At 45.5% G+C, this 27765-nt stretch overlaps 1 protein-coding gene across 1 annotated transcript in view; it reads left to right on the forward strand.

Moving 5' to 3' along the window:
• Positions 1 to 27765, forward strand: part of RPS6KB2 (ribosomal protein S6 kinase B2) — a 236027-nt gene that overhangs the window by 89610 nt on the left and 118652 nt on the right. Inside the window, exon 10 of the mRNA XM_069628963.1 lies at positions 3320 to 3427. Within this exon, the coding sequence (XP_069485064.1) occupies positions 3320 to 3427 (108 nt within the window). The remainder of the gene's footprint in view (positions 1 to 3319; positions 3428 to 27765) is intronic.

Below are 27765 nucleotides of genomic sequence, written 5' to 3' on the forward strand. Positions count from 1 at the left end.
AAGGGTATCAGGTAATATCCCCATATATATGGTCGCCGTAAATAATATCGCCGGGAAAAGGTTGCAGCGATATTCTATGGGTGACCATATATATGGGGACAGGGGCAAAAATAAAATGTTAAAAAAAAAATGTTTAAAAAAAAAATAAGTTTGGGGGTTGCGGGTGTGTGAACATTGTTGGGTAGATTTTCAGTTTTATGCACAGTTCCTCCACATGTGAGCCGCGACCGTCCCCCCCCTCACCCTCCCCGCCAGCACTTTTTGCTGGCCTACTGATATTTTTTTTTGTCTGTTCCCTTGAGTGAGTGGGAACCTTTTTTTCACACTCGCTCATTCTTTTACCCTATCCTTGGGATCCTTTTATATTTCTTTTTATATTTTATACCTTTTCCCTTTCGTCCAAGTGCTATGGCAGCATCTGTCTTTGACTTTTGCAGCACACAGCACACTCTGCAGTGTTCCTGGGAGCCCTTTGGGCTTCCCTTTTTATTTTCTGTTACATGGTGGGTATTTTGATTGTGAGACCTGGACACCCCACCTTATGTGGAGTGCTGTGGGGCTACACAGTATCCCCTTTCTCACTGCTCCTGTAACTTTTTGTTTACAGTAACAAGCTAATCTGAATGCCTGGTGGCAATGGGTATATCCTACCTTTGTGCAATTTTTACTCACAGGCTGTACTTACAGCCGTGGGAGTGCAGAGAAGGGTCAACATTGGTCCAAAATGGTGACTGTGTTCTTTTCTTCGCCAATTCAAGATTGCTTGTCCTTTCTTGGTCCTTCTGCCGTGCAGGGTGGGGGAGGTCCTGGTTTGACTTTGTCTTCGGCGGGATCCCTTTGTGAAGCTTGCCAATGCTCCAGTGGGTCTAGGAGGACAGGAAAGGAGAGGGGAGGCTTGGGGGGGCTCGAACTCTTTGTTTTCTGCTGTGCCTGCCTGGAACCAGTTCCAACTTGGGGGCAGACAAGAGTTTGAATGGTGCATGGGTGCTGATTGGCTGGGTTCCTGCATAAAAGTCACGTATCCTGAGGCCGAAGACAAGCTGACCGCTGGAAATGAAGTAACAACGAGGAAGAAGAGGCGAGACGCCCACACCCACACCCATTTACAGACGACTGGAGATGCCTTCTGTTTAACTGTTGCTGTTCAACCCCTTCTTCCAAGCATCAGGAGAACTCCGAAGAGGACTCTCACCCTTAGACTGGTGGGACCAATCAGTCTTGAGATGACCTGCATTTCGAGCCATCCCACGACGAGCTGTGACCTTCACGGGCTGCAAACCGTCAATACCATGGGACCTGTGGCCACTGTGCAGTGCATCGCCTTCCGAAGATCGAATCCTTCCGAAATGTTTAACTCCTTACAGACCTCCAGAGGCAAAATTCCACTCCTTGAAGTCCCCTCATCAGAGAGATGGCCTGAGAAAGTGAGAGAAATCGACCAGACTGGAACCGTTCTTCACCAGTGCTTTGATAAAGGTGCCAAAATCACAGAACCCCAAAGAATCCTTTGCTGAGAGCCGCTTCAATCGATTGCTGCTGCAAGATCCATTCCACTGTCCCTTCTTTCATCTGCCTGACCAGGAATCCGGTGACCAGGTCTGTTGCTGCAGCATCTTTGCGGCGCTGTGCTGCATCCTCTTCTTCACTTCTAAGGTACTGTGAGACTCTAGAGTTGTTTTGCTGCTCCTGGTTTTCTGGAGTGCTGATTTATGTGTTTGGGACTTCACCCATACACGTTCACAGAAGCCTAACACCTGTGTGCATTCAGGGAACCTTCACCGAAGTCCCTGAACCCCATTTTCAACAAAAGCTTTATTTGCTAGTGAAGACTTCCTCTGGAACTTTCTACAGCTTGTGCCTTACCTGTTTTGCCCTCCAATCTGACTCAGACCCTCATAACTAGAAAGGGATGGACTTCTAAAGTGTTAGGCCTCTGTGAAAATAATTACAAGTATGTACCTGCTTTTTGTTGGTTTTGTTTCATCAATCTTTACCTGCAACAAATATTCTGAAAGGTTGTTAGAAAAGTTCTACTTGGCTTTAAATTGCATACTGCCATTCTACAAGTAGTACAAAAGTAATTACTTACTGTAAATATTGCATTGGTTATCCCACCTACAGTCCTTTCTCCCTCGTAAAATGAGCCTGGCTGCTCAGCCATTGCCCCCAACAAAACTTGTGTGGTTCAGGCCCATGCTAAGAGTTGGTGCCCTGTTTGCAAGTGTGAGTCTTTTAAAGTCCTACCTTTTGATGGACATTAGTAAAACTCCCCAGCACATTCTGCAACCACTAAGAGAAGGAAGTCATTCGCTTGGCATCGTAAGCAACCTGGGGAAGGAAAACATTCCCCCAGGACTTGTGAACATTGTCAAGATAAGAGACTTTTTCTTTGCGCCTTGGTGGAGAGTCAGTCCAACAAGCCTTTTTAGACTTTCTTATTCTCTGCCCTTGAAGAACATTTTATTTTCCCTATAAACTGAAGGTTGGGGAAATCGTCCGGGGAGAGAGAGGGGATATTCTTCTGAACCAAGAAGATCATCCTTTTTCTTCAGTTGATTCAGAATGAAAGGGAAGGAAATGGGTTTCTGACGCGATGGTGGACCATCTACTTTTGACAAGACCCCCTGACAGAATCTTTAGTTTGAGACATGGAAACCCCTCTTAGAAATGGGCATAGTTAGGGTTTTCCTTTTTCTTTGGGTTTTAAATAAGTCTATAACCAACAACATGCCACCCATGTGTCAGTCTCCTACTTCTGCACCCTTACAACATTCACGAATGACTGACAAGCACCTTAGTTAGTAAGATAGGCAGGGACCACCCATAGTACTTATGTTTACTTTAATACAATCTTGTGAACCATGTCTTTAAAGTGTCCGTGTCCTTCTGACTTGCCACAGTAGACCAGAGTGAGTGGAATCAGTTTGTGGCCCCGGGTAGCAATGAGATGCTGCTCATCAGCATCTAGTAGGAAGTAGTTTACTAGTTGTTGCTTTTCCTGTCTCTTAGGAAGTGCCCTCATCCGATGTTTATCCTTTCAGTGTTGCAGAATATTTTATCATAAGGTGATACACCCCTTAGACTGTGGATAAACATGACATCAGGTGCTGCTTGGTCCTAATGCTAGCAGTGAGAGACATCCACAGACTGAGTTACTGCTCCTCCTTTAGACTTGTAGTAAAGAGTCACATGACCCAACACTGCATGCAGCCCCCGATTCTGCACTCCTATCTTCGTTTCCTTTGATTCTTACTTTACTCCTTCATGATCTCTCCACATCATGTGCCCAGACTTACCTCATCTTTTCTGCCCCTTTCAGCCACCGTTCACAGCAGAAAATCGTAAGAAGACAATGGAGAAGATTCTGAAGGGGAAACTGTTTTTGCCGCCGTACCTCACTCCAGATGCCCGGGACCTCCTAAAGAAGGTATTGGAAAAATCTCTCATATTTGTAGTTCTCTGAAACCATTGCAGTGCACACGCCACCCCCAGCCACTCGAATCTTGGCCTGTGTACGTGATGGCTGTATACATGTTCTCCAGCATTGGCATTTTAATAACTTCACAAGCACCTTAGAATGTGCTTGCAAGTGCAGTGATATCTGTGTGTTAAAGGTGTCTCCTGGGACATTCAGGTGAGTCGGGGAATGCCCTCTTGATGCCTTGGTATGCTTGCGCTGTAGAAGCCAGCCAGGTTTCTGCTTACTGCGCCATGCATACTTTAGTTGCGCTGCATAACCCATCCATCAGCTGGGAAGCGGGATGTCTGGTAGAGGTGTAGTATGTAATCTACTTAGAATCCTGCACCTCTTTTGATCAGTTTCCAAACATGGATTGGTTAGAGAATAACTGGTTTATAATTCTCCTCTGCAGGAGTCCGATTTGGAAATATCCACCCATTCTTGGGCAAGTGAACTTTTGTGAGCATTAACATGATGCCTGTGTTAAGGGAGTTTCCTAAACTAATCGATCCCAGTGGTTTGCAGATCTCCAGCTCTTAGTATCAATCTGTACTAACTGAGGACCTTGGTAGAATGTCATAATAGTCGAGCTTATCTTAAGAGGAGGATGTGTGCTGTAGGGAAGTACACTGAACCTTAGTTGGACATTCACACCAAAGAAAATATTATACATTTAATTTATACAAAATTATATATTTTATATACACCAGATTCACTTTAAATACTGTACAGTTTTACAATAGAACACTTTGGAATACTTGAATACACTTCAATGGGCACTTTCACTTTTGTGTTTGTTCGCGGTTACATTTGTAGCAGAGTTAGACAATGTTATTATCGGTTATTTGGCGCACCTGTGTTTTTTAACAGTTCATACGGTAATACATTTACTCTGCAAACAAACATAGTAAAGTCACTTAAAGGGAGGAAAATAGTTAGTTTGTGTAACATTAGCCTGGTTCAAGGTTTTAGAGAGGGTTTCATTGCCCAGTAAGCCTTTTAGGTCCCAAAACGCAACCCTAGCTAAAGGCAGTTCGGAGCGGGCTGAAAGCCTTGACAAGCAGCAGAATACGAAGCGTTCCTGTAGATTTCTTCCATTCTCTAGTGTTATTGGAGCAGCAAGTTAACTAACAAGGGCGACCTTTTAAGGACTCAGATGAAGGGACACAAGCAGCGGATTGAGTCGGAGGTAAGAGGGGGTGACCTGGACACCTCTAGGTGCACTCCAATCCTCTGGAGCGACTTTCTGGAATCGGGTAAGCAATAGCTTTTCCCCCACAGCACCTTATGTTAGAAGAAATAGTTTGTGGTGGATGTTCCCCAATGTTGCAGCTCTGGATCCAACCTCTGGATTCCTTGGTTTGATGACTGAAGGCAGGACAATGGACAGGATCTCTCAGCAGCAGTCTCGAGGGAGGACCTGGGGCACGACCTTCAACTTCTCGGTTCACTCTTCGATTTTGCCATCTTTTCTGCAGCACCAACAAAGGACACTGATCGCCTGGTGAATCTACTTCGCTTCCTGCAGTCCCATGCTCTGATGAGGGGCTCTGGGCGAGTTGGATTGGATCTCTGGAGTGTCCTTATGTTGTCAACAAAGATTTTGATGGATTTGGCCTTTCCACGACGATGCACTAGAAATGGAAAGCCGGTGTCCTGGTATTAGGAGTTCCGCAGCTCTGGAAACTCCTAGGACCTCGGGGATATGGCTCAATTCAAAGTTCGTCTTGGGTGGTTGTTCCCACCAGCCAACGGGAAGGAGTCGTCCTCTTCGGAGCGCCTGTCGCACAGAAAACTTGATCATGACCGCAGTGGTCGCTTCACTGTGTTGCAAAGGGTCTGCAGGCATCCCTGGTCGTCTTCTTCGATTACCTCAGCTTCCAGTGGTCGACTTGCTTTTCATGCCAGAAGCCTCACATTTTGTACGATTACAGCACACACTCCTCTGCAATCTCTCTTACCATTTTACAGAAACGAGCATTTGGCTATCCAAGCACGACAGCCACACCCCCCCCCCCCCCCTGTGGGAGCGGTTGTATTCAGACACTCTGCCAGACAAGGACCGGGGGATGGAAGACTCCTCTCCCACTTCCTGCCTGACCAGACACTCTGGAGCCTAGGTGGGGACACACAAGGGTTCCCCCCCAAAGGCAAAACATAAACACGGACCTCCCCCTCCCAGAATGGAAGAAGGGCTAACAAAGAACAACAACGCTAGTAATGGCAAAAAAAGAAAGGAGGCCCCAAGTTGGTACGTGGGTGCCCCTATTGTGCACTACCGAGGCTATGAAAATAGCCTGCAGTATAAAAACTACACAATAGTTGGTAGAACACGTCCACTGCCCCAAGCCATAACTAGGAGATTGTCTATGTGACTAAAATGTCACAGGAGTAGAGACCGGGGGATACTAGGTATCCCTTTGGCACTCCACTGAAGGTGGTGTGTGCCAGTCTCTCAGATTATAGAGTTTTGGGAAAGATGCCAAGTATCTCTCTATCCTTAAGAACGGTAGTTACTTAAGGATATATAAAAAGAATCTCAAAGGAGGACCCTAAGGGTCCATAGAAACGCTGCCCATAAGGAGCTGTGTGCTGCAGTAGGCAAACACGTATGCCTTTAAGGTCTATGGAGCAGACAGACTCCATAGTACAGGTGGAATAGGTTCCAAAAGGATTGAGTGATAAAAGGCTCCACTCATTCAGGGGTTGAAAGAAAAAGGTCCAGAAGTCCAGCAAAAAGGAGGGGGGATGAAGTGTAAAAATGATAAATCTCTATAACAACCTGTTAGGAAAGTTTTCTCTTATCAACTTTCCCGCCATATTCTATGGACCACCAAACATTTTGCTTTTGTTCTTCACCATGCCCTGACTTTTTACAGTGAAGGTTAGCCTTCAGCTTCACCCCACTGGGCCTTTGCTCACTTGTTATTTGTAAACTGACTATTCCTGCAGGCTGTCAGTACTGGGAAATGTTTCCCTTTCCTTTTTGCATGTTATCTGTTTTTGGTAGCTCTTTCACATTGCACGATGCATATTCCAATGCAGTGCAATGGGGGATACTTTTGTGTCACCCTAGACTGCTCCCAAAGGGATTTTTGGTTACTTTCAAGTGTTCGTAAAGACAAACTGGTATCGGCAGTTACTTTTTCATGATTTTGTACTGCACTTTAAAGACTTCTCACGTTTACTATGTTTGGCTACTAACAGTGGCTAGTGTCCTAACATGGCCCTGCCAAAAGGTATATCGTTTGTTCATTGGCCATCTTGTCTTTTCTTTTTGCCTTATTCCTGCTTTGCCGGGTCAGGAAAATCCTTTTATGATCATGCCTTTGCCTGGGAAAGCCTTGCTTTTCACAGGCTAGTGCAAGCCATGTGACTTGGAAGCCAGGATGTGCGTTGCGTCTGACTGGTCCCAATACACAAACTGGTTTCTGTATGTATGAAGGGTATGCATGAGTTTCCGCCCCCAACCCCCACAGTGGTCCCTGATTGGACCACTGCTGGGGTGTGTGTGTGTGTGGTGCAAATGTTCTATTGTTTGGACTGACTTTCTGTGCTCACCTCAATTTAGAATAAGAGGGGTCCTGCGGCTATTTCTCCAGATCTGAAGAGTAGCCAAGTATCCTGTTGTAGCTGTGAAGACAGTGGGAGTCCCGTGGACGATCCGTGAAGAGGCCTGGTGACCAATTCTTGTTGCAGACCTGGTGGAGCCATGTCTGGCTACTGATCTCAGAAGTCCCTCGGCGGTGCTTCGACCCTCTGGACCGGTGGGTACAACCAGTCTTGCTGTCTTCTCGTAGCCCAGCAAGTTGAGTCTTTGAAAATGTCCCTGGGCCATCCTGTCGGCTGATGAACACCAGTTTGGGCTGCCACGGTAGAAGCATTGTCGTTCTGCGTTTCGGCTTGGAACTGGAGGGGCCTTCGCTTGTCCAGCAAGTAGCCTTCCTGCGAAATTCCAGCTCCATGCCATTGACTGGTCCTGAGATAGGCTTCCTCTGACCACAACATCTGGCTTTCCGGATTCTTGCCGAGTGCCTGGAAGAGTCCTGCTTCGCTGCCTGCTGCATTATTCCACGAGAAGAGGTTGCACACACATCCTGGACCTGACCAGCACATCTCTTGCACCCACAGCTCCTGGGCGTCTGCGACCGGAACCAAAGGTGGGTAAACTTACCTCAGGCAACCCTCCAAATATGGTCCAAGTATGAGAAAAATTCTGTTTACGGGTTGTAAGTTACAGACATACTTAACGGTACCCCTGTCTCCACCCTTTAAAATTTTGTGAACTTAAACTCTTGGCTTTGGCAATACTTGTTACCTAAAGCCCCCCAAAAGGTAGAAAAAGGTTTTACTCGCCAGTGAACATCTTATGTTATGCTATGTTAATGATTGCTTGTAGAGCGCACTGCCACCAGGAAGTTTCCTGCCGCTTACAGGGAAACATTTGGATCGAACTATCAAAGAGGGATACCTTTACCTGGGAAGGAGAAAGGTCTTCAGTAGTTTCTGGGATTTACTGTGGTCTTTCGCCAACCTTCGTGCCAAAGGAAGGGTGTTCCAGAGAAAGGGGCAGCAACTGAAAAAGCTTTGCCACCAAACGACTTCTTTTTAAACCTGGGAAAAACCAGGCAGGCAGTGTTTGCAGAGCAGAATATTCTGGTTGGAAGATGAGGGACCATCTTCTCGAAGAAAAAGAGCACCCTCTGTGCAGGGCTAGATGGGTCAAGCAGAAAGCTTTGAATGTAATCCTGCTGTCAACAGGAAGCCAATGGAGCCTGGCCATGATAGGAGAGGTGTGAGCATATTTTGGCAAACTAGCAACTAGGCAAGCTGCAGAACTTTGAATATTTTGCAGTCTCTTGATGAAATATTTGGGCTGAGCCAATAGGGGGAGGCATTGCAATAATCAAGGATCCCAGAAATCGGTGAAGCAACGACTGCTCCCTGCAGAGAATAAGGTAGAAAGGATATCACCTTTTTAAAAAAATGCTTTTAGTCTAAACGTGTGGCCCTAATCTGCAGCTCAGATGACAAAGATACCACAGTTTGACTCTGAGGTTTTTAACTGAGTCAACCGGTGTGGTGCGGGGAAGGTCCCTAGATTAGAAGGCCAAAGGTCGGGGGTAAAGAGATGACGCGCAGTATGTGGGCCGTTGACAAGGACCTATGTCTTGTCGCCATTTAGCTTGAGCCAATTGGTTTCATCCAATCACGTACAGCTGCAAGGCACGCTTTCATATGCACTGCCGACACCTGAGGATTTTGGTCTACTTTGAGAATGAGCTCGGTATCATCAGTGTAAGATTAGAAGCGGCAGCCATATGCGTGTATTAAACCGGCAAGAGACCGAACGTAGATGTTAAAAAGCTGGGCGATATTGCTGAGCCCTGAGGTAAAAGAAGATTACTTGGCCCTCAAAGGAGGTAAAGAGTCTGGGAGCCATCTGCCAAAAAAAGATACAAACCACTGGAGAGTTGTTCTGAAATACCAATCTCTAAGACACTGACCCAAGATGGAGTGATCAATAGTGTCTGAAATGTCTAATAATATCAAGAGGCCAACTCCACCCTGGTCCCTGACAATAGTGGTATCGTCCATAAAAGAGATGATTGATTTGTTACCGATCAAGGGACTTTTGAACCCATCTTCACAATCCCAGGATACTTTCCTTAACTATTCCCCAAATCCTAAAACTCTTTGGAAACTTCTAAATTTTGGGCACAGGGCCGCATTCAATTTGTGGAAGGACTTTATAAGCTAGAGTTGTAATTCCTGTGGACTGGTGGTGCTAAATATGATTTATCTTCTCTTTCAGGTATTTTGGGGGGTGAATTGATTTTGCACTGCATAACTGTGATTGTATATATGTTTCACATTATTTAGTATTGTGTGATAGTAGTACCTGTTATTAGTCATTTTCTTTCATAGTGTTCTTGGGCCTACAATAACGAGTATTTTTATAATTCACTATGTGTAATCGGTGATTGCTTCACTGTGGACCCCTGACCCCACTCGGCTCTTCCAAGACGCAGCCTTGACCATTCCCTATGCTACCTTGATTGATTGGTTTGGCTAAGCTTTCAGAAGTTCTCCCTGTTCACTATAACAAGGGTGGCCTCCTAAACACGGTCCACAAGGCCAGACTTTAAAAAACCATTCTAACAGCAACTGTCTGCTCTAAACATTTGACTTCTGTTTTATGTTCCATTGTCCATTTTGGTAGCAAGCTCAAAATTAGTAGAATTTTTTATTTTATTTTTTTAAAGTGAGTCATTCATCCATAGTTTTTACAGCTGAAATCTATTTGGGAAACATGTTTATTTATTTGCATTTATAAAGCGCCCATCAGCCCTTGGGCATTGTGGTGCTGTTGCAGGATACTTGCTTACGCGAGCAACAGTTTGCAAGTGGTTTACAACAGTTTACATAGTGTGTTCTCATACATATGAAAGTTAGATGCGTTGGTAATAGCAAAAACATTTGGTCGTCACCTCTGAGACGGAGTGCGCCTATGAGACAGTGGCTATTGGAAGAGTTGAGTTTTCAGTGCCTTGCGGAACACTGTGAGGGAGGTCTCTTTCCTGAGTGAGGGTGGTAGTGTGTTCCAGTTTTTTGGGGCTAGGACTGCAAAGCTCGCGCCTCCTGCTCTGGATTTTTTAAAGGTAGGGACTGCAAGTTGGTTGCAGTGCTGTGCCTGCTTGGGTCTTTCAGATGTGGCGCGGTGCATGCTTTCTGAGAAGTAGGAGGATGCTGTGTTTGATAAGCAGGAGTGTGTGATGGAGAGGGTTTTAAAGAGAATGCGCTCTTTAAATGGGAGCCAATGGGCGTCTCGCCTGGCTTGGGATATGGGCTGCCTCTTCGGAATGCTAAGGGCTGCTCTGATGGCTTTGTTCTGTGTGGTTTGGAGTTTCTTCAGGTTTTTGGATGATGTGCCTAGGAACAGGACGTTGCAGTAGTCCAGCCTTGCCCCCACAGTGGCTCTGGCTGTCGACAAGCAATTTCTGGAGGAGAGGAAGGGTTTGACAGCATTAATGATCTTCGTTGTTAGTGCGGCTGATTAGGCGATGGCGCTAACTTGCCGTGACATGGATAGAGTGGACTCTAGGTATACTCCTAGAGCTTTGGCTGCTGCTGATGTTGTGATGGTAGTGTTGTCAATGTTGAATGAGTATTTACTATCCAACTTGTCAAGGATTTGTTTTGGACCTACTAGAAGTATTTCAGTCTTGTCTCCATTGAGACATAGACCATTAGCCGCTACCCAGGCCTGGATGAGGGTGTAGATCTTGCTGAGTGTGGTTTTGTCTTGTTCGTAGGAACCAGTGAGTGGGAGTAACACTTGTGTATCATTGGCGTAGTTAGTATATGCTATGCCGTGATCGTCAAGGTCATTGAAAGAGGGAGGGCAAAAATGTTGTAGAGGGTGGAGAGGTGCAGGATTCCTGAGGGACTCTGCAGTGGATGGGGGTGGCGCATGCCTGGTCCTAGAACACTCTCATTTGTCTTCCCTCCAGGAAGGAGGTGATCCAGGGGGTGGCTTGCTGGGAAAAATGGGCTGCATCCTTGAGGTGTCTGCATAGGGTCTTGTGATCTACAAGATCAAAGGATGCAGACAGATCAAGGAGCAGGAGCAGTGCTGGTTTACCTTTATCCATGGTTTGCTCAATTTGATTTTATAAAACGTGTAGGGCAGTCTCGGTACCGTGGCGTGGCCGGAAACCAGATTGCCTCTTACTCAGGATGTTGTTGTCTTCAAGCAATTGTTGTATCTGGAGGTATGCTGCCTTGTCCAGAAGCTTAAGCAAGAATGGGGACTGTGGTTATAGGTCTGTAGTTGTTTGGCATGTCTGGATCGAGCAAGGGGTTTTAATAAAATTATTTTTTGTATATTTTTTTTTTTTTTTTTGAAGCAGGCGTACCCAGGCTGCTTTGAGGGAGGGGGCGACGATGCCTCTGGAGAGTGATGCATTGATGAAGGCTGTGATCAGCAGAGCTCGGGGTTCTGCACAGTCTTTGAGTGCCGCAGGGCAGATCTCCCTTGCATGAGGAGATTTTAATGTGCTTCATGATGGCTAGGATTTCTGTTTTGGAAACTTGTCTGAAGGAGAAGGGTTTAAAGACTTTGTTGTCTGGGTGGGGTGATGGGGCGTGTGGTGTATTGGCTTCAGGCAGTGCGTTGGTGTTGAGGTTTTTTTTTTTTTAAAGGGTGTGTTTTTTTTCTTTTTTGTTGCTGCAGAATGGCCGATTTGTATATTGTTGCACCATGTTTCCTGCGTGTCTGTTGGGTGGGGTGTTAGCTCTTTGTAGATGGGAAATAGTTCCTTAGGCTCAGAATTTGCATTGGCGATTCTAGCGGTGTATGATGCAGATTTGGCTAGTGTGATTTCTTTTTTGTAGCGGGAGGCAAGGTGTTTTGTAGGGCTCGATAGTGGAGACGGAAGGGCAGGTTTTCCAATTGGTAAGTGCTGTTCGCTTTAGTGATCTTAGTTCTAATAGCTCTTGCGTAAACCAAGAGTTAGAATGTTTCCTGGTTTTGGCTTTTTTCTTAGAGGCGCAATGGCGTCTATGGCTGTTTAGATGGTAGAGTTGTATATGTCTACCAGCGCAGCAGGGTCTGTGGAAAAAGGGGGCCTCAGGGCTGATGATGCCTCTAGGAGGGGGGAGTATCCTTTCTTTCGTGAGGAGCATGGATGATCTGGTAGTAGCTGGGGGGTGCAGGTTTACTGGACTTGGACATAGGATTGGTGGGGATATAGAAGTGTATGAGGAGATGGTCTGTCCAGCGGCAGGGGGTGATGGAGCTGATATCCACAGCGCAGTTGTGGTCTACTATCCAGTCCAGAACGCGATCTTTGATATGTGTTGCATCGGTGACTCTTTGAATGAAGCCTAAGTCGAGGAGTGCTTTATCAAGGGCTTTGCTTTGTTTGTCCTTAGGGCCTCTAAGGCCAAGATTGATGTCACCTAGGAGGATGGCTTTGGTGTTGTTTTTCAGGTTGTCCCCTAGCTGGTGGACAAAGTTGGCTTGGAAGTCTAATAAAGGGCCAGGAGGGCGGTAAATGGCATGTATGGTAATAGTCTCGTGGGGGGGAATGGGGGGCATGTTTGACCAATAGTGCATCAGTGTGCTCATCAAAAGATGAGCTGATCTGTCTAATGGTAAGGGAGTTTTTGGCGATGAGCGCCACCCCACCTCCTTTGCTGGTGGTTCTGTCTTTATGGAACATATTATATCCTGGTGGTAGTGCTAGGCAGATGGAGGGGCCTGAAGCTTCATGCAGCCATGTTTCAGTGAAGTTCAGGATATCTAGGTCTAGGTCAGTGAGCAGGTTGTGAATCTCGGTGGCGTGGGCCGGGAGAGATCTAGTGTTAATCAGGGCGCATTTGAGTAGAGTGTGGGGTTGCTGAATTGGTCATGCTAACTTTGGTAGAGGTGACTGCCTTGACCAAGGATGGTTCCTTGGCTGCCTTGGCAGAGGATGGTTTATGTTTATTCATTTATAATGCGCGCTAGACCCGAAGGTATGAGGGCGCAGGAGCAGCAAGGTTATTCTCAGCTTAGTTACAGTGCTGTACATTAATTTACAGTGTGTACATATGTTAATACAGTTACAGTGGATACAGTGATACAGTGTAATACAATTTATGGTTATACATATTTACAAAATTTACAAGGCAAAGTTATTGGTCATTGTTCTTTAGCCACTGAATGTAATTAGGTCTAAAGTGTGGGTAGGTTTGAGGTGTCCTTAAGGAGCGTGGTAAGGAGTTCCAATGTTGGGCTGCTTTCACCTGGAAGCTGTTGCCGCCCATTTTGGTTAGTTTGAACCTGGGAACTGTGAGCAGGTTAGCGTTGCTAGTTCTAGTGGGCCTTTTGGGGGGTGTATCTTATTCTGTCAGCTAGGTAGCGGGGGGCTGCATTATTGAGGCATTTGTGTGATAAGGAGGCTATTTTGACCAGGATTTTATCAGTGGTTGTGAGCCAGTTATGGGTTCTCCTGATGTTAGAGATGTGTTCTCTCTTGGGGTTGCTGAGTGCTGCTCTGAGAGCATTATTTTGTAGTGTCTGGATTTTATTGGTAACCTGTTTGTTGGCTCCTACATAAAGGGTGTTACAATAATCCAGTTTCAATAGTACAAGGGCTCTGGCTATGGTAATGCAGTTCTGGGTGGATAGGAAGGGTTTAGCTGCTCTGATAAGCTTACATGTGTCGGCTGAGGTGGAGGCCATGGAGCTAACCTGTTTATGGAAGGAGAGGGCCGGAGTCCAGTTAGATACCTAGGGTTTTCACTTCCTTGGCTACCTTGATGGGATTGCCGTACTATAATGAAGCTGGTGTAGTTATGGTCCAGTTTGTTCAGATTTGGGGTGGATCCGAGGATGATGAGTTCAGTCTTGTCATCATTCAAGCATAGACTGTGGGAAGCCATATATGCCTGGATGATGAGGTACACCTTGTTCACCAATGCCAAATCCTTGTTGTAATCTCCCGTCAACGGGATGAGGATCTGGGGATCATCGGCTTAATTAGTGTAGGTGATGCCCAGACCGTCAAGATCATCAAACAGGGGCTTCGTGAACACGTTGTACAGTGTGGGGATGACGCAAGAACCCTGAGGGACCGCACATGTGATGGGGTCAGCGGAAGCCGAGATGGAAAAGACGCGCATAGATCTGTTGCTCAGGAACGACTCGATCCAGCCGATGGCTTCTTGGGAGAAGTGGGCAGCTGAGTCCAAGTGGTTGCATATAATTTTATAATCAACTAGATCGAATGCTGCAGAGAGGTCTAGGAGAAGCAGTAAAGCAGGTTTCCCATTATCTCTGTGTCGATTTGGGCCTTAAGATCGATGAGAGCGGTTTCTGTCCCATGTTGGGGTCTAGAGCCGGATTCCTAGGAGATGGTTTTGTTCGAGGTATTTTTGTATTTGTTGATAGGCTGTCTTATCTAATATTTTGAGCAGGAAGGGGACGGTGGTGATGGGTCTGTAGTTAGTGGGTATAGATAGAAGGGTCTAGTGAAGGTTTTTTGAGTAGAGGGAGGACCCAGGATTCTTTGAGGTTGTTGGGGATGGTGCCTGATGAGAAGGAGGCGTTAATGAGTTTGGTAATGAATGGTGAGAGTTCTCTTGCCGCATCTTTGATGATTTGTGAGGGGCAAGGGTCGCCCTGGCAATTAGCGGGTTTAAGGCTGAGTATGATTTTTTCCACTTCTATCGTAGAGACTTTGGAGAAGCTGAAGCGGGTGAGTGGTTTAGGTATAGGGTTCTGATGAGTGGGACGTGGGGTGGTGTTAGTGGAGTTAGTTAGTGGTTCTTTCTTGTTGTTGATTTTGATTTGAAGGCCTGCAACTTTATTGGACAGGGCAGTTTGGACACTGGTGCACCATTGTTTATCTTTCACACAAGTGTCTGGGACTAAGACAGGTGTTTCCAGCTCTTTGATGATAGTGAACAGTTCTTTAGTGCTGGATTTGGCTTGTAATATTCTCTGGTTATAAGACTCTTGTTTGGCGATAATGATTTCTTTTTTATAGGTGGAAGCTATTTTGTTGAGGATAAACTTGTTGATGTCTGTAGGCGATTGTCTCCAAGCTTGTTCCCTTTTGCGTTTCTCTAGTCTGAGAGCTTTTAGGTGGGCAGAGAACCAGGTGTTCAAGTGTTTTTTCAGCTTACATTTTCCCAGTTTTAGCGGTGCAATAGCATCTATCGCTGAGCGCATACTATTGTTGTAGCTTTCTACAAGATAGTGGGGGTTGGAGGTAGCTGAGAGTTGGTTCAAGGTTGGGAGAATGAGGGGTAAGAGTTTTTCCACTGTGATGTTTTTCTTCTTGTGGGGATAGATGTGGCTAATAAGTTATCAGTGATGGGGCTTGAGGCTTCGAGTGCGAAGGTGAGGAGGTGGTCAGACCATGGTTGAGGGGTGATAGCGGTGATGGAGGCCACACAGTTGTGGTCTGCTATCCAGTCAAGGGTTCTCCCTTTGTTGTGGGTAGGGGTGGACACTCTTTGGGTTAAGCCTAATTCTGACAGGGTATTGTTAATGAGGGTAGCTTGGGGGTCTTTGGGGTCTTTTAGGCCTAGGTTAAAATCTCCTAATAGTAGGCTCTGGGAAGTATTTTTTAGGTTGTTGGAGAGGATGGTAGTGAGGTCTTCCTCGAAGGAGCCTAGGGGTCCAGGAGGTCTGTAGAATAAATGGATGGTATTGGTTTGGGAGTTGGCAGTGGGAAGCTTAGCTGTGAAGGATTCACATGAAGGGATGTGGTTTGTGGTGTCAAGTCTGATGATGTGTGTTTTGGCAATTATCGCGAGGCATCCGCCTCTGGATTCTGTTCTATCCGCTCGGATGATAGTATAGTGATCAGGGATGGCTAACGATAGAGCTGGGCCAGCGCCTGCATGGAGCTAGGACTTAGTGATGGCTAGGAAGTCTAGTTCTTCTGTCAGAATGAGGTCTGCTATGTCTGTGGCATTGGCTACTATAGATTGTGCATTGATTAAGGCGCCTCTTATGGGTGGGGTGGTAGTTTTGGTGCTGGTAGGTATGGTGGTTGAGTTGTGAATCTTGTGCTTAGTCGTAGTATTAGTAAGGCTATGCTTGGGAGTGTCTGTGGGGCGGTTAGTAGGAATGCCCGTGAGCATAGGCGAGGTCCGGTTCGTCGGTTTAGACTGGATGGTGTCCCTGGCTCGAGGCTCATATAGTCTGGATAGCCTGGCACGTCATTTGGCGTTTCTGGCAGAGAGGTTGCATAGCGTAGAGAGGTGCAAAGCGAGTGGGGAGGTGGTGCCTAGGGTGTCTTTAGCCTAGGTGTGGTTGGTGGGGAGGTGAGTTTTGGGTTTGGGCGCAAATGGTCTGAGGTTGGTGTAAACTCCTAGAAGTTGGTTTCTTATGGGGGTGGGTCTGGGGAGAGAGCAGGGCATGGGTGGGGGGGGGTTAGTGCAGATGATAGCCTTGTCTGGTGGGCTGTTCAGTGTTCTGGTGGGCAACACAGGGTGTGTCTGTGTCAGGCTGTCTGGGGCAGGGGGTTGGGGGCACAGTAGGAGGGCAGGAAGGGTGTGCGGGGGGGGGGGGATGTTCTCCACGCGTGGTGGTGTCTGATGTGTCATGTGGGCAGTAAAGCCTTAAACTGGTCAGATTGCCAGAGTAGGAAAAATGTGACAGTGGCCCTCATTAGGACCCTGGCGGAGAGGGTATTACGCCGGCGTAGTGCATGGCGTACCTCTCCGCCAGACTACGAGTTCCCGTAGCGCCATGGAAGGATTTTTATGGCTGCTTTTTGCAGGCAGAAAAATCCATGGCGCTACGGGACTCGTTGTTAATTACGCCACCGTAATTTACGGTGGCGTAATTAACGCCTTCCCCACTCCCATTATACCCTATGGGGCAAGAATGGGAATGGGGAAGGGTAAAATGGGGATTGGGGACTTACCGCCCCGCCAAGGTCGGCATGGGGCGGTAAGTTCGCCAACCACCGTGGCGGAGTTGGCAGCTTTGCGCCATGGACCATGGTGCAAATTGCACCAAGGTCCTCCGCCAAGGTCCTAATGAGGGCCAGTGAGCTAAAATGCCAATATAAATAGTGGGCCTCTGGGCAGGCAGAATGCAAACAACAATAGTGGGCAAAATGCAGTTATCAATAGTGAGCCTCTAGTCTGTATGGGCTAGTACCATATTAATATCATATAGTGTATGCTAATATAGCGGTAGCATCAAACAACATAGGCTATAGCAGTGGTAATGCCAGACACCAACAGCTAATACATTTGTAATATCAGACAGCATAGGTTGATACATTAGCATCATCAGTCAACATGGGCTAATACCATAGCAATGACAGTGTATATGACCAAATAGGTCTGCATGGGCTAATACCTTAGTAGTAACAATGTGGGCTCCACATTGCAGTAATGAGTTCTTCTTGAGCAATCAAGAACACCAAAGCATCAGACTTCCTGATTTCTGACCCTTTGGAGAATGACCTTTTGTTTTCCATCCTGTCAGGTTTCCTGTACTTCTTCACTCAATGCTTAATGTTTTGTCCTTAGTGAAACTAAAGGTTCCAGAGGATAGGCCATCGTAACGTCTGTAAGCTTAGTCTGCCTTGGGCGTTAGACAGAATTTTGTCTCAAGCTTGTGGGCTCTTGTCACCAAAGAGTTTAAAAATTGCACAATAGAAGCTGAGTAATGCTGACTTGTTGGTTCCTGTTTGAAGCTTAGTTAAGGAGGCTTCACAGGGGAAGTATGAACAGTCTTGCACAAATGGGAAAACCAATGGTCTGAAACGAGAGGCTGTGGTCTTCAGCTCCTACCAATATGAATAACAAGGAAAACCCTCCTCAAATAGAGGTTCTTCCAAAAGAGATCACTGTGATTCCCCCAAATTCCCACTCGGGGGCACATCTTACTGAGATGGATTCTATAAGGGGTGAAACTCACGAAATGTCATGCGCATTTCTGGTCTTCAGACATGCAGACACCTGGGTGGTTTTGGCCATAATATAAAGCAAAATATTGGTTCCATGGTTTTGAAACTGAACCTCTTTGTCCTTTCAAGGCCAAAATTCACTTGACGTAGATGTAGAGTCTTTAAAGAAGTTCAAGATCAGCCCCCTTTCATTTATGCTTTTCCCACAACGCAACAGAAAAGTTATATCCAAGACTTTGACACCCAAACCATGTTACCTATATTCGGCGAAATTTGTTTCATGGAGTCTATCTTTGCCGAATAGACCGCTTAATCCACGGGCCACCAACTGGACCTGCACAGTGAACACAGCATTAGTAAAAGTGTTGTTTGCTTTCTATATCCAGTGTTCGCTGCGTTGAGCAGTTTGTGGTGAAGAATTACAGTTAAGGAGTTTAAGTTGGATTTTTTTGAAAGTCCACACTCTTCTGGTCAAGAGGGAAAGACAATAATTTCTATCCCAGACTCTATCAAGCTAATGTGACAGAGCAGTAAGGCTTTAGACTTGGGAGCGTGTGAGAGAAGTGGAGGGGTCTATTAAACGCACACAAAGCACTCTTAACAATTCAAGGTAGGCAGAATGTACAACACTTTACTTTTAGGCACAGTAAGATCAGCAATAGAACACTGTAGTGTAGCAAAGTAAGTGAAGAAAAACACAGTGTTAAAGATTGTCTTTTTGCACCTTTCCCTCCATAGATTCCTATGGGACCTCCAGTCTTTCTGCTTATTTTGTAACCCTGTCCTGATTTTTGGACGTCAAAGCTTCCGTTTTTCTTCCCTTACCTGTTTTGCTCATAATAAAAACTGACTGGTCCCCAAGACTTTGGGCCTCATTACGAGTCAGCCGGTCCGGAAAGAATGGTGGTGGTAAATCTGCCACCACCGTTCTTTCCAGACCGGCTGATTCCGAGTCCTGCAGGCGGGAGGTGTCACCTGGCGGGTTTAGCACCACCCGCCTGGAGGCGGACGTGGAAACGCCAGCCCCATTACAGTATGCCGGTGTTTCCACTTCCCCATCCCCATTCCCCTATTGGACTCCATGGGAATGGGGATTTACAGAATTCCGCCTCCGGAATTACCGGTTCACGGAGGTGGAATGGTAATAAGAGTCCGGCGGTAACCTGCTGGTTTTTCCAGCTCGGTTTCTGCTGGACTTGTAATGAGGCCCTTTGTCTCTCTTTTGGAATTCTTGTATTTTTACAATTACACACATACACTTAACAGTGAAGTGCAGTTGGGATACTTTGTATACTTATAACTTTTTCCTGATGGCTTTTTTGTTACTTTTTTTGTGAAAATGTTCTTGTGCACATTGAAAGGTAGCCCAATTTTCAGGGGTACCCCTTAATTATTAGAGTACCCCTAATCACGCACACACGAGATTAAAGTCACTCCTCTAGGGAATTAAGGCCAAGAGTCTTTATGTTGCAAGAATAACCAGTTTTATCTGTACATAAATGAGGATGGGGCAAAGAACTCTGCTCCCTGAACAGTGTAGTCTGTCCCTAACCGTTCCCAGCTCCTGCAGACTGGTGCCAGGCAGGGAGCTTAAATACTCTTCACTTGGTCACTGGATGCTGGCATTGCTCATCCAAAACTGTCCTCCTTCCCTTAATAGGGATGCTGCAGTCTTCCTTCCTCCCCGGCCGGGTTTCCGTTTAGGGCATACTACTTAGCATACTGTTAGCCTATGCAAGAATACATTGTAGCTCCTGTTTATCATAATTTTGCTACATTATGAACATTTATATATAAACCAATTTTCCCGTCATGCTCCGCATAATTCACTCATTATATTCATATTTTTTGTGGTCCAGTAATTCCCCTTAAAAACCTTGTTTTTCATAATTCTGCATTGTGTGTGTGCATTGAGCCTTTAGCCTGCATGGGTTTTTGATGGACAGCAAACAGCTGCTGAGTTACCTCATGTTCTCTGCCAGCCTTAGCGAACACCACATCCCCACTCGACATATCTACAACCCCAGACATATTTGAGTTTCGCTGTTTATTGTATGGCAAGGTGTTTTAGATCCCCCAATTGATACCATCATCTTTGCAGCATTAGGGACTATATGAACAAAATATCGGAGACCCAATTGGCACGTGCAGAAGAGGACCAAGAAGAATACGATAACAGGAACCAGTATTTTTACTGCTGCCCCCAGCCATGCCAGGACCCAATCAAAGGTTAATGATAGCCAACCTGTGTTCTGAACTCCACCTTCTTCATTTGAACATCTAGATTTTGCACCGCCTCAATGATGTGGGATAGTGACCCATTCTCAGCATCCTCTGGTGTTATGAAAGTGGGACTCAGTGTGGAACTAAAACCTTAGGAGCCCCTGATGCGTGCGGGATAAGTGCACTCGCGTAACAGTTTTCATTGATTATATTCCTTCCTGCAATGTGCATATCAAAGTAACAGCTATTGGAGGATTCTGGGTACTCGATATCAGTAATGTCAAAGCCCATCCCCTTGTATATCATTCGTACTTCCTGTTTCATTTGTCTAAGAATACTTGTAGGGGTGGCTGGCAAAAAGTGAGCCATTTTGTATTTCCTTTTTTTTATAGTCCTATTTGCATTATTTTCTAACTGTCCATCACCCCCCCCCTGGCCCCTTCATATGACCACCCCGTACAACAGACATACCCTCATCTACTCCAACAACCACAACCACAACCAGTGTCATGCAAAACAATATAATACTAAATTCCTATCCCTACATAAAAGGGGAGGGAGAGGGAGAGGGTGAGAGAGACTCTGACTTTCTTTTTACACCAGGGCCGACCGGGTTCTGGACCTTTTAATAAAAAAAAGTCAAAAACAATAAAAAATTGAACAATATAAAGAAAAAAAATCAGGCGTGTGCCACTGCACACCACCCTGGCATGGAACCTTTAAAAACAAACCATTTTCTTTAACTATGTCCTCACTTTGTTGATTGAGCTTTGCATTGCCTCAGGTGCTCTTCGGACATCCGAGGGATACACCCAATATCTAACTCCTTCATACGGACAGTGAGTGGAGTACAGAACACCACCTCATATGGACCTTCAAACCTGGGACTGATCAGTTCCCCAGGTAATTATGGTCCAGTTGTAATATGGTCAATGCTGTGTATGAAACCATGGTCTCGCTTTCTACAGGGGTGGTCACTATAACCCACCCCCCCCTTAGCGCACGCCACTACTGCCCCGTGTGCCTCCGTCCAGTCCCCTGGTTAATTATTTATGACCTATCAACATATCATATGTCTCTTTCCGTCAATGCATGAGCCGTTTATCAGAGTGGGAAAATAAATAAAACTCCTGTATGTAATCTGGAGTTGCTAAAACGGGGGTCGTGAAAATGGCTTCTTTTAAGTCCGCAAATTGTCTAGTCATTTTGTCAGTCCATTCTAATTTACTTTTTAAGTCCTCTGTCCTTCCCTGAGACTTTGTAACAGTGGCCTTGTGTAGACTGCGTAGTCTAGGATCCATGCCCTACAATAATTACATAAGCCCAAAAAACTGCTACATTTCCTTAAAATTACTGGGCCTAGGGGTGGCGCGTACTGCTGCCACCCTATCTGGTAATATTTCTTCCTGTTTGCCAAGTATAGTACCTCCTATTGGCCGTATTGCAGCTTCTTTTTATCTGCCTTGTACCCTTTGTGAGCCAGCAATTGCAATAATGCAACAGAAACCCTCCTGCACTGATGTTAATTTTCACTACATGCCAACCGATCATTCACATACTGGCTGATCTGACTTCAATATACTGTGTACTGGGGTCACATCTCTCAGTAACCCAACATCATGTGGATTAACAGCCCATAACTGTGCTGACACATATAGTATGTCCTCAAAAAATAAAAAAGGGGTCACCACTGCCATCAGGGGGCAAGGTGCCTTCCCATACTGTTAGATGTTAGGGAGAATTCTCAGAAATGTGCTAGTTCTCTCCACCTTAGAGACCCCCAGCAACTTTGCTGGATTTTGAGGACTTGGAATTTTTTTAACCTGGAGACAGTGAGACCCTTTTTCCCGCTCTCTCGTGTATTTTAAAGTGATTTTGAACTCTGTGTTTCTTTTGGTTGTGGAGTTTGACAAACTCCATAGGCATCATCTTTTACATTGTGTCACACAGCACCTACAGTGCAGTGGCACAGGGAAGTCTTTCAGATTTCCCAAAGGTTTAAATACCTTCTCTTGGATAAACTACTGTTTCCAAGAGCAGTAAAAATGAAATTGACTTTACTTACATTTGTAACTTTCTAGACCCAGCAGACACCATCTTACAATAGGGTGCTGGAGGGGTTACCTAGTATCCCCTTTGTCTAGCTTCTCATGTAAAAAATGTTGTTACCCTTTTCTCACTGAATGGCTGGTGGCAGTGGATTCATTTGAACGACCGTGGTGTGCATTTACTGCGGGCTGCGTTTGCAGCTGCAGTAAAGCACCCAAGGGTGCTATTTTTGTCCAAATGGCCCCAGTCTTTTTTTTTTTTTTCGCCATTTCTTTGTGGAAAGGTCCTTCTTGAGATTTACTCTGCGCGCCAAACCAGGTTTGGTCCCATTGTTCGCTTTGCCTTTGGCGGGATTCACGAGTGAAGGTCGCCTCTGGCTCCAGCGTGTCTGGGGTAGGCAGGAAGTGAGGGAGGTGCCCACAACTCCATGTGCTTAGTCTCCTAGGAGACCCAAATGCACTCTGGTGATTGGCCGGCTGACTGTCCGACAAGGACAGCCACCCTGCTGGGTGACTGACAGTTACGCTGATATGAATGGGGGAGAACTGAAGAAAAGGCGAGGCTCTTGGCTTGGAAGGCAGAGTCGACCACTGGATGAAGGAACCGACGAAGAACTTTAAGAGGACGCCTGGACCGTTGGTTTGCCCGGTGAAGCCCTGCTGCTGTGCTGAAACTACAAATTCGTATTGACAGAGAAGCCCCTGCAAGGACAACTTCTCACCTTCAGTTGGTGGGGCCAATCAACTACAAAGTAAGCCACCTGGACATTCTCTCTGAGCTGGTTGCATTTCGACAGAGTTGCTGCTGGAAACCGAGCCGCCAGGGACAGGAATACCAGATTGTGTGCGTTGCTTTTAAGTTGGTCTAGAGCTCCAGGAAGATTCACCGGACTCCCAGGAAGCAGGACTGTCCGAGCCTGAGTCCCCTCAACAGAGTGCGTGACCCCAGAAGTAAGGAAAGTCCATCTCGACAGCTAGAAACCGCAGTGTTCATATTTGCGGTAGTCCTGAGGAGCTGAAACACTGAAATGCCACTTGTTTGAAAGATTGCCGGTTGCGAGCGGTGACCATCCCATTGCAGTGAAGGAGTCCCCAGAAGTCCTCGCTCTTGTCCCACACGACTGAGGCCCAGGAACAGTGAGATCTGCAGAACTGCACAGGAACAGAAGTCATCTACTGCACCTTTTCTTCAATACAAAGGTACTGTAAAGTCTGAGGGAACTTAACTCTCAATGTAGAGCTGCTTGCATCTTCTACTACTCCTAAGTCTAATCAGCTTGTAGCCCTACATTGGATTCTTCTTTTCTTCAAAGACTTCTAAAACATTGTGCAAAGACTTTTCTACTTACCTCCCGGAAGTGCTTCATCCTCTGTAAGACTTTTGCCTATTGACGTTGGCTTAGCCTGTTATACTGAATGACTCTGCTTAGGGGATCCAAAAGTATTTGCCTGCTTGAGAATATTCGTGGTCTCTTGTTGTTCTAATAACCTTTTCCTTTTACCAACTTCTAAGAGTACTCTAAATGCAAACAGTAAGATATTAATGTCCCCAGATCCCTAGCTATTGAAGTCACCTGAGGGTGTAGGTTGTGTCTGTAGGCCATCCCAAAAGGGTCTTTACTGATTTAGAAACTCAGTGTACAGTATTGAAGTGTAGTTGTCTGTTATTTTTAGATTTCTCCCTTCTGAAGAAGGCTTATTCTAACTGACAGACAAATAAATGAATAATTGTTTATTCACGAAACCTTGTGTTTAAGAGTTATTTGAATACTTGTCACTGTCAATCTCTGTGTAACTCCCCTACAACTCACATTGACCCCTCCTGAGATAAGCCTGGCTGCTCAACACGCTACCAAACTGTGTAGTACAAGCTTATACAAACCCTATCCCCCAAAGCCTTCTGCTCTTGCTCCTCGAAACCCTCCTCTTCCCCTTGGTGCTCCTTCATACTGCCACTGTGGGTTGGGGTACTGTCCCCCCACTCCTTCGCCCCATAGTTCCGCAATTGTGGCATTCACAATTTGTTGAGTGTCTCCTGTCCTTTCCCCTTGAACCAGTGCCGTATCCGGTGCTTGGACGACAACCTTATTTAGTTTCTTTTCCACTAGTTTTGTCTCGTCCGTTTGCTGCTTCTGGGCTGTCTCACTGTCCCGCTCCTCGATTCTCTTACAACGGTGGACTATTATACTTTGTAGCTCTGCCCACCCTTTGGCTCCAATTCCCACAATTTTATTTAGTGTCTTCTGGACCTCTTTTGTTAATCCCCTCTTTACGATAACATTGAACAATTGTACTGTCTCAACTCTCCACATCTCCTGTAACTTAAGAATAAACCTGACTGGGTCCTCATCATCACCCGTTGTAAACTGCATTAAAGAAAGTAAGTCAGGGGTATCTGGGTACATCCTTCGTAGGACATCCCATATCCTTGCCCTGAACTCATTGAAAGCTGCTCCATCATGTTCATTATCTGCAAGACTTACCCCGAAGTAACCAGCCCATGCCCATATGTCCCCAGCCTGGTCCCCAACTATGGCGACGATTAAACTCTTAAACTCTCCTAGTGCTAAGGCTACCCCTGCTGTTTGTTTTTCAAGTTCATAGATACATTTACTAGCTCTGGCTACAAGCTGGAGGAGAGCTTTAATCAAATTATTCTTGTCCTTTTGAGGCCATGGCACATACTGCATTATCCCTACTCCTTTATGTATAAGGCATCTGCATATCTATTTTGTCTTCTACCCCTTTTTTCTTCTGATCTTGTACTATCATCTAAATCTCGTCTATTTCTTGGTCTGTCCCTCCTCACTGCTTCTTGTGGCAGGGACGGGTTTCTCGCCACCTCCTCTCCTTGATCTCCTTCCTGCCCTGCCTCTACATTATTTCTACCACCTAATCTTCTCCTCCATTTTCCCTTGCTTGTTCTACTTTTTGTCCAGGACAGTCCATACCCTCTGCCCATCATCCTTTTCAACACAAACATTTCTTATTGCCCAAGGGTTGAATCTAAACCAAAAATCTTGTGACTTCCAATCCCCTATTTTCTGCACCGGTACCGTTATTTCTGCTGATATTTCTTCAGGTTCTTGTTACTTGGTTAACCTTTCCCGCAATGCTCTTAACTCGTTGTCTGTCTACTTGTCGACCCTCTGTGTACACCAATGCTACAGGCATATCTGCTCTTGTGGATGGGTTATATGGAGGTGTAAAAACTCTTGCGTAAACCCCCTGCCCCTAGTTGCTAATCCTGTTGACCTTCTCACTACCGCTGGAGGCTTATAGACTGGGTTTGTATACCCTACTGCGGGTTTACAGGGTATATCTCCTTACATTGGATCTCTTTTTCACCTTCCAGATCTTCTCCTTGAATACTTGCCAGCGATCTAGAATATCTTCTTTTTTGGGATTTTTTTTATTTTATTTTGCAGCTAAAAAGATGTACCTTTTTTCTAGCATGTTCCTGTTATGGGAGCCCTGCTCTGGCCAGGTGCCGGACATCCTCCCCCCTTCCTTTGTTTCTACTATCCATTGTTCATTTATTCTGTTAGAACAATACAGTGGCAGAACCCTATGCATGTGTTGTATTGGAGTTTCTTCCTCCATAATGTTGCGCACGCCCCTAATGCTTCACTTAGACCCTACTGCTATGCTGCACATGCTTGAGCTTTTTACTCAAAAATACAGATCAACCCACTTTTTCACCACCCCCTTATACTTTTTCCACTTTGATTTCACACACACCGTGACTCATCCACCTTCCTTCCTTTTTAACACAAAAGACAGCAAGAGAAAATATACAAAAATAATTGACTAAAATACAGGCGCATTCCTTATACCGAGCCACTACTGTTTTTCCTTATTTCCTTTGTAATACCACCTTTCCCAGCATTTAATATGCTGAGGATCCTATTGCTTTTATCGTCATAAAAGAATAATGCGTGGTACTACCTTCTCAACCCGTTATGGCAGAGGATCCCTTACCTCCCAGTCCTTATAAGATGGGGCTCCCTTTTTTGATCTCAGTCTTTTATACGCTGAGGTTCCCTTTCATCTCAGTCTTTTATACGCTGAGGCTCCCTTTTTCCATTATAGAAAAGTAGAAAAACAGAAATTCGCGACAATTTCAATACATAACTCACCTCCTAACCAATCTTCTCCTTAACACATCACCTGAAATCCTATCCAATCTATTCCTTATCACCAAAAATCCTATTCCATAATGCATCACCAAAAGTCTATTCCATTGACCTTGTACATCATTCACATCACCATACTATCATTCACATCACCATACTGTCATTCACATCATCATCATTCATTCATACATGCATGTTCCCATGTTGTTACCACTTGCAAGAGTATACTCGTATGCGTGTTTCATTTGAGTTTTCCTCTGTTACAAAGTCCCCATGCATCATTGAGGATTTCGTTTAAAATGGCTTCTACTAAAGCCGCTCGGGAAACACGTGTTTATTGATTTAGGGCACCGGTCACTATAGATGGGTGTGGCTGACTGGCCTGGGTCTTCGCAAAAAAACTAAGTTCACGTTTGGACGTCGCCACTGAAAGGTAACCCAATTTACAGGGGTACCCCTTAATTATACGAGTACCCCTAATCACGCAGAGCAGTCCAGCGTAACTTCGGCAGGGGGGGGAAGGGCTGGCAGGGAGGTAGAAGTTTTCCCAAATAGACCCCACAAAAGGGCCCACCACACCAGTATACTGAAATATACACTTTATTTATAAGGTCACACAAACTTTAAGATTCCAAAAATAAAAACATGTGTTTAAACATGACACAAAGCAGAGTGGTGTATATAAAACACATATAGGCTTTCCAGAGGTAAGTTAAGGAAAGACACCTAGACAAGATTGCACAGTGTTATGATGAATTAAAAAAATCAGCCCTGGTGGGAGGATTTGGGGAGGCTACCCTATTTATGGTAAATTGGCAAGACACAGAGATACACCAACACTCAATCAAGTTAAGGTAGGTGAGCAGTCAAGGCTTAGTCTCAGGAAAACAGTGAGTGTGGTCTAGTGCTACAAGGAGTCCACACAGAGGAACACTAAAATTCAAGTTGGACAGGAAAGTATCAAAATACAATGGTTTATTAGGTCTTTAAAATGCACACTAATCAAGTCAAACATTTAGTGAAATATTGTCAGACACCCTTATACAACAGATATATACATTCACCATTAGGAGAAATGGAATAGCATTTGAGTCAATGCCAAGTGAAATGCAGGCAAGTACGCATATGTTTTAGAAATAGAAAGAACACCTCCGGATAATCGTGGAACAGCTTCCCTAGCTCTTATAAAGTCCAACCCTAATATGGTTGGAGGCCTTGCGCCCAAAAGTTACCAGTTACAAAGTCGATACTTTTCAGGTAGGTTTTTGAAGAGATTGGAACTGCCAGTTAATAATAGTTAATAATAGTCAAAAAGTTAAGTAAGTAGAATAACTCAATCCATGACCTTGGGATAGTCCTAGGAAGGAATCATTGACCAGGCCTCCATCGACCAAATTCAGGAAAGAGTGATTTGGGGGCAGGACTTTACACTCTTGTAATCCATGGAGGACAGGGGTGGGGTGGACAGAAAG

The sequence above is a fragment of the Ambystoma mexicanum genome, chromosome 12, assembly GCF_040938575.1.
Source record: "Ambystoma mexicanum isolate Mex_15411 chromosome 12, UKY_AmexF1_1, whole genome shotgun sequence".
Lineage (NCBI taxonomy): Eukaryota > Metazoa > Chordata > Amphibia > Caudata > Ambystomatidae > Ambystoma > Ambystoma mexicanum.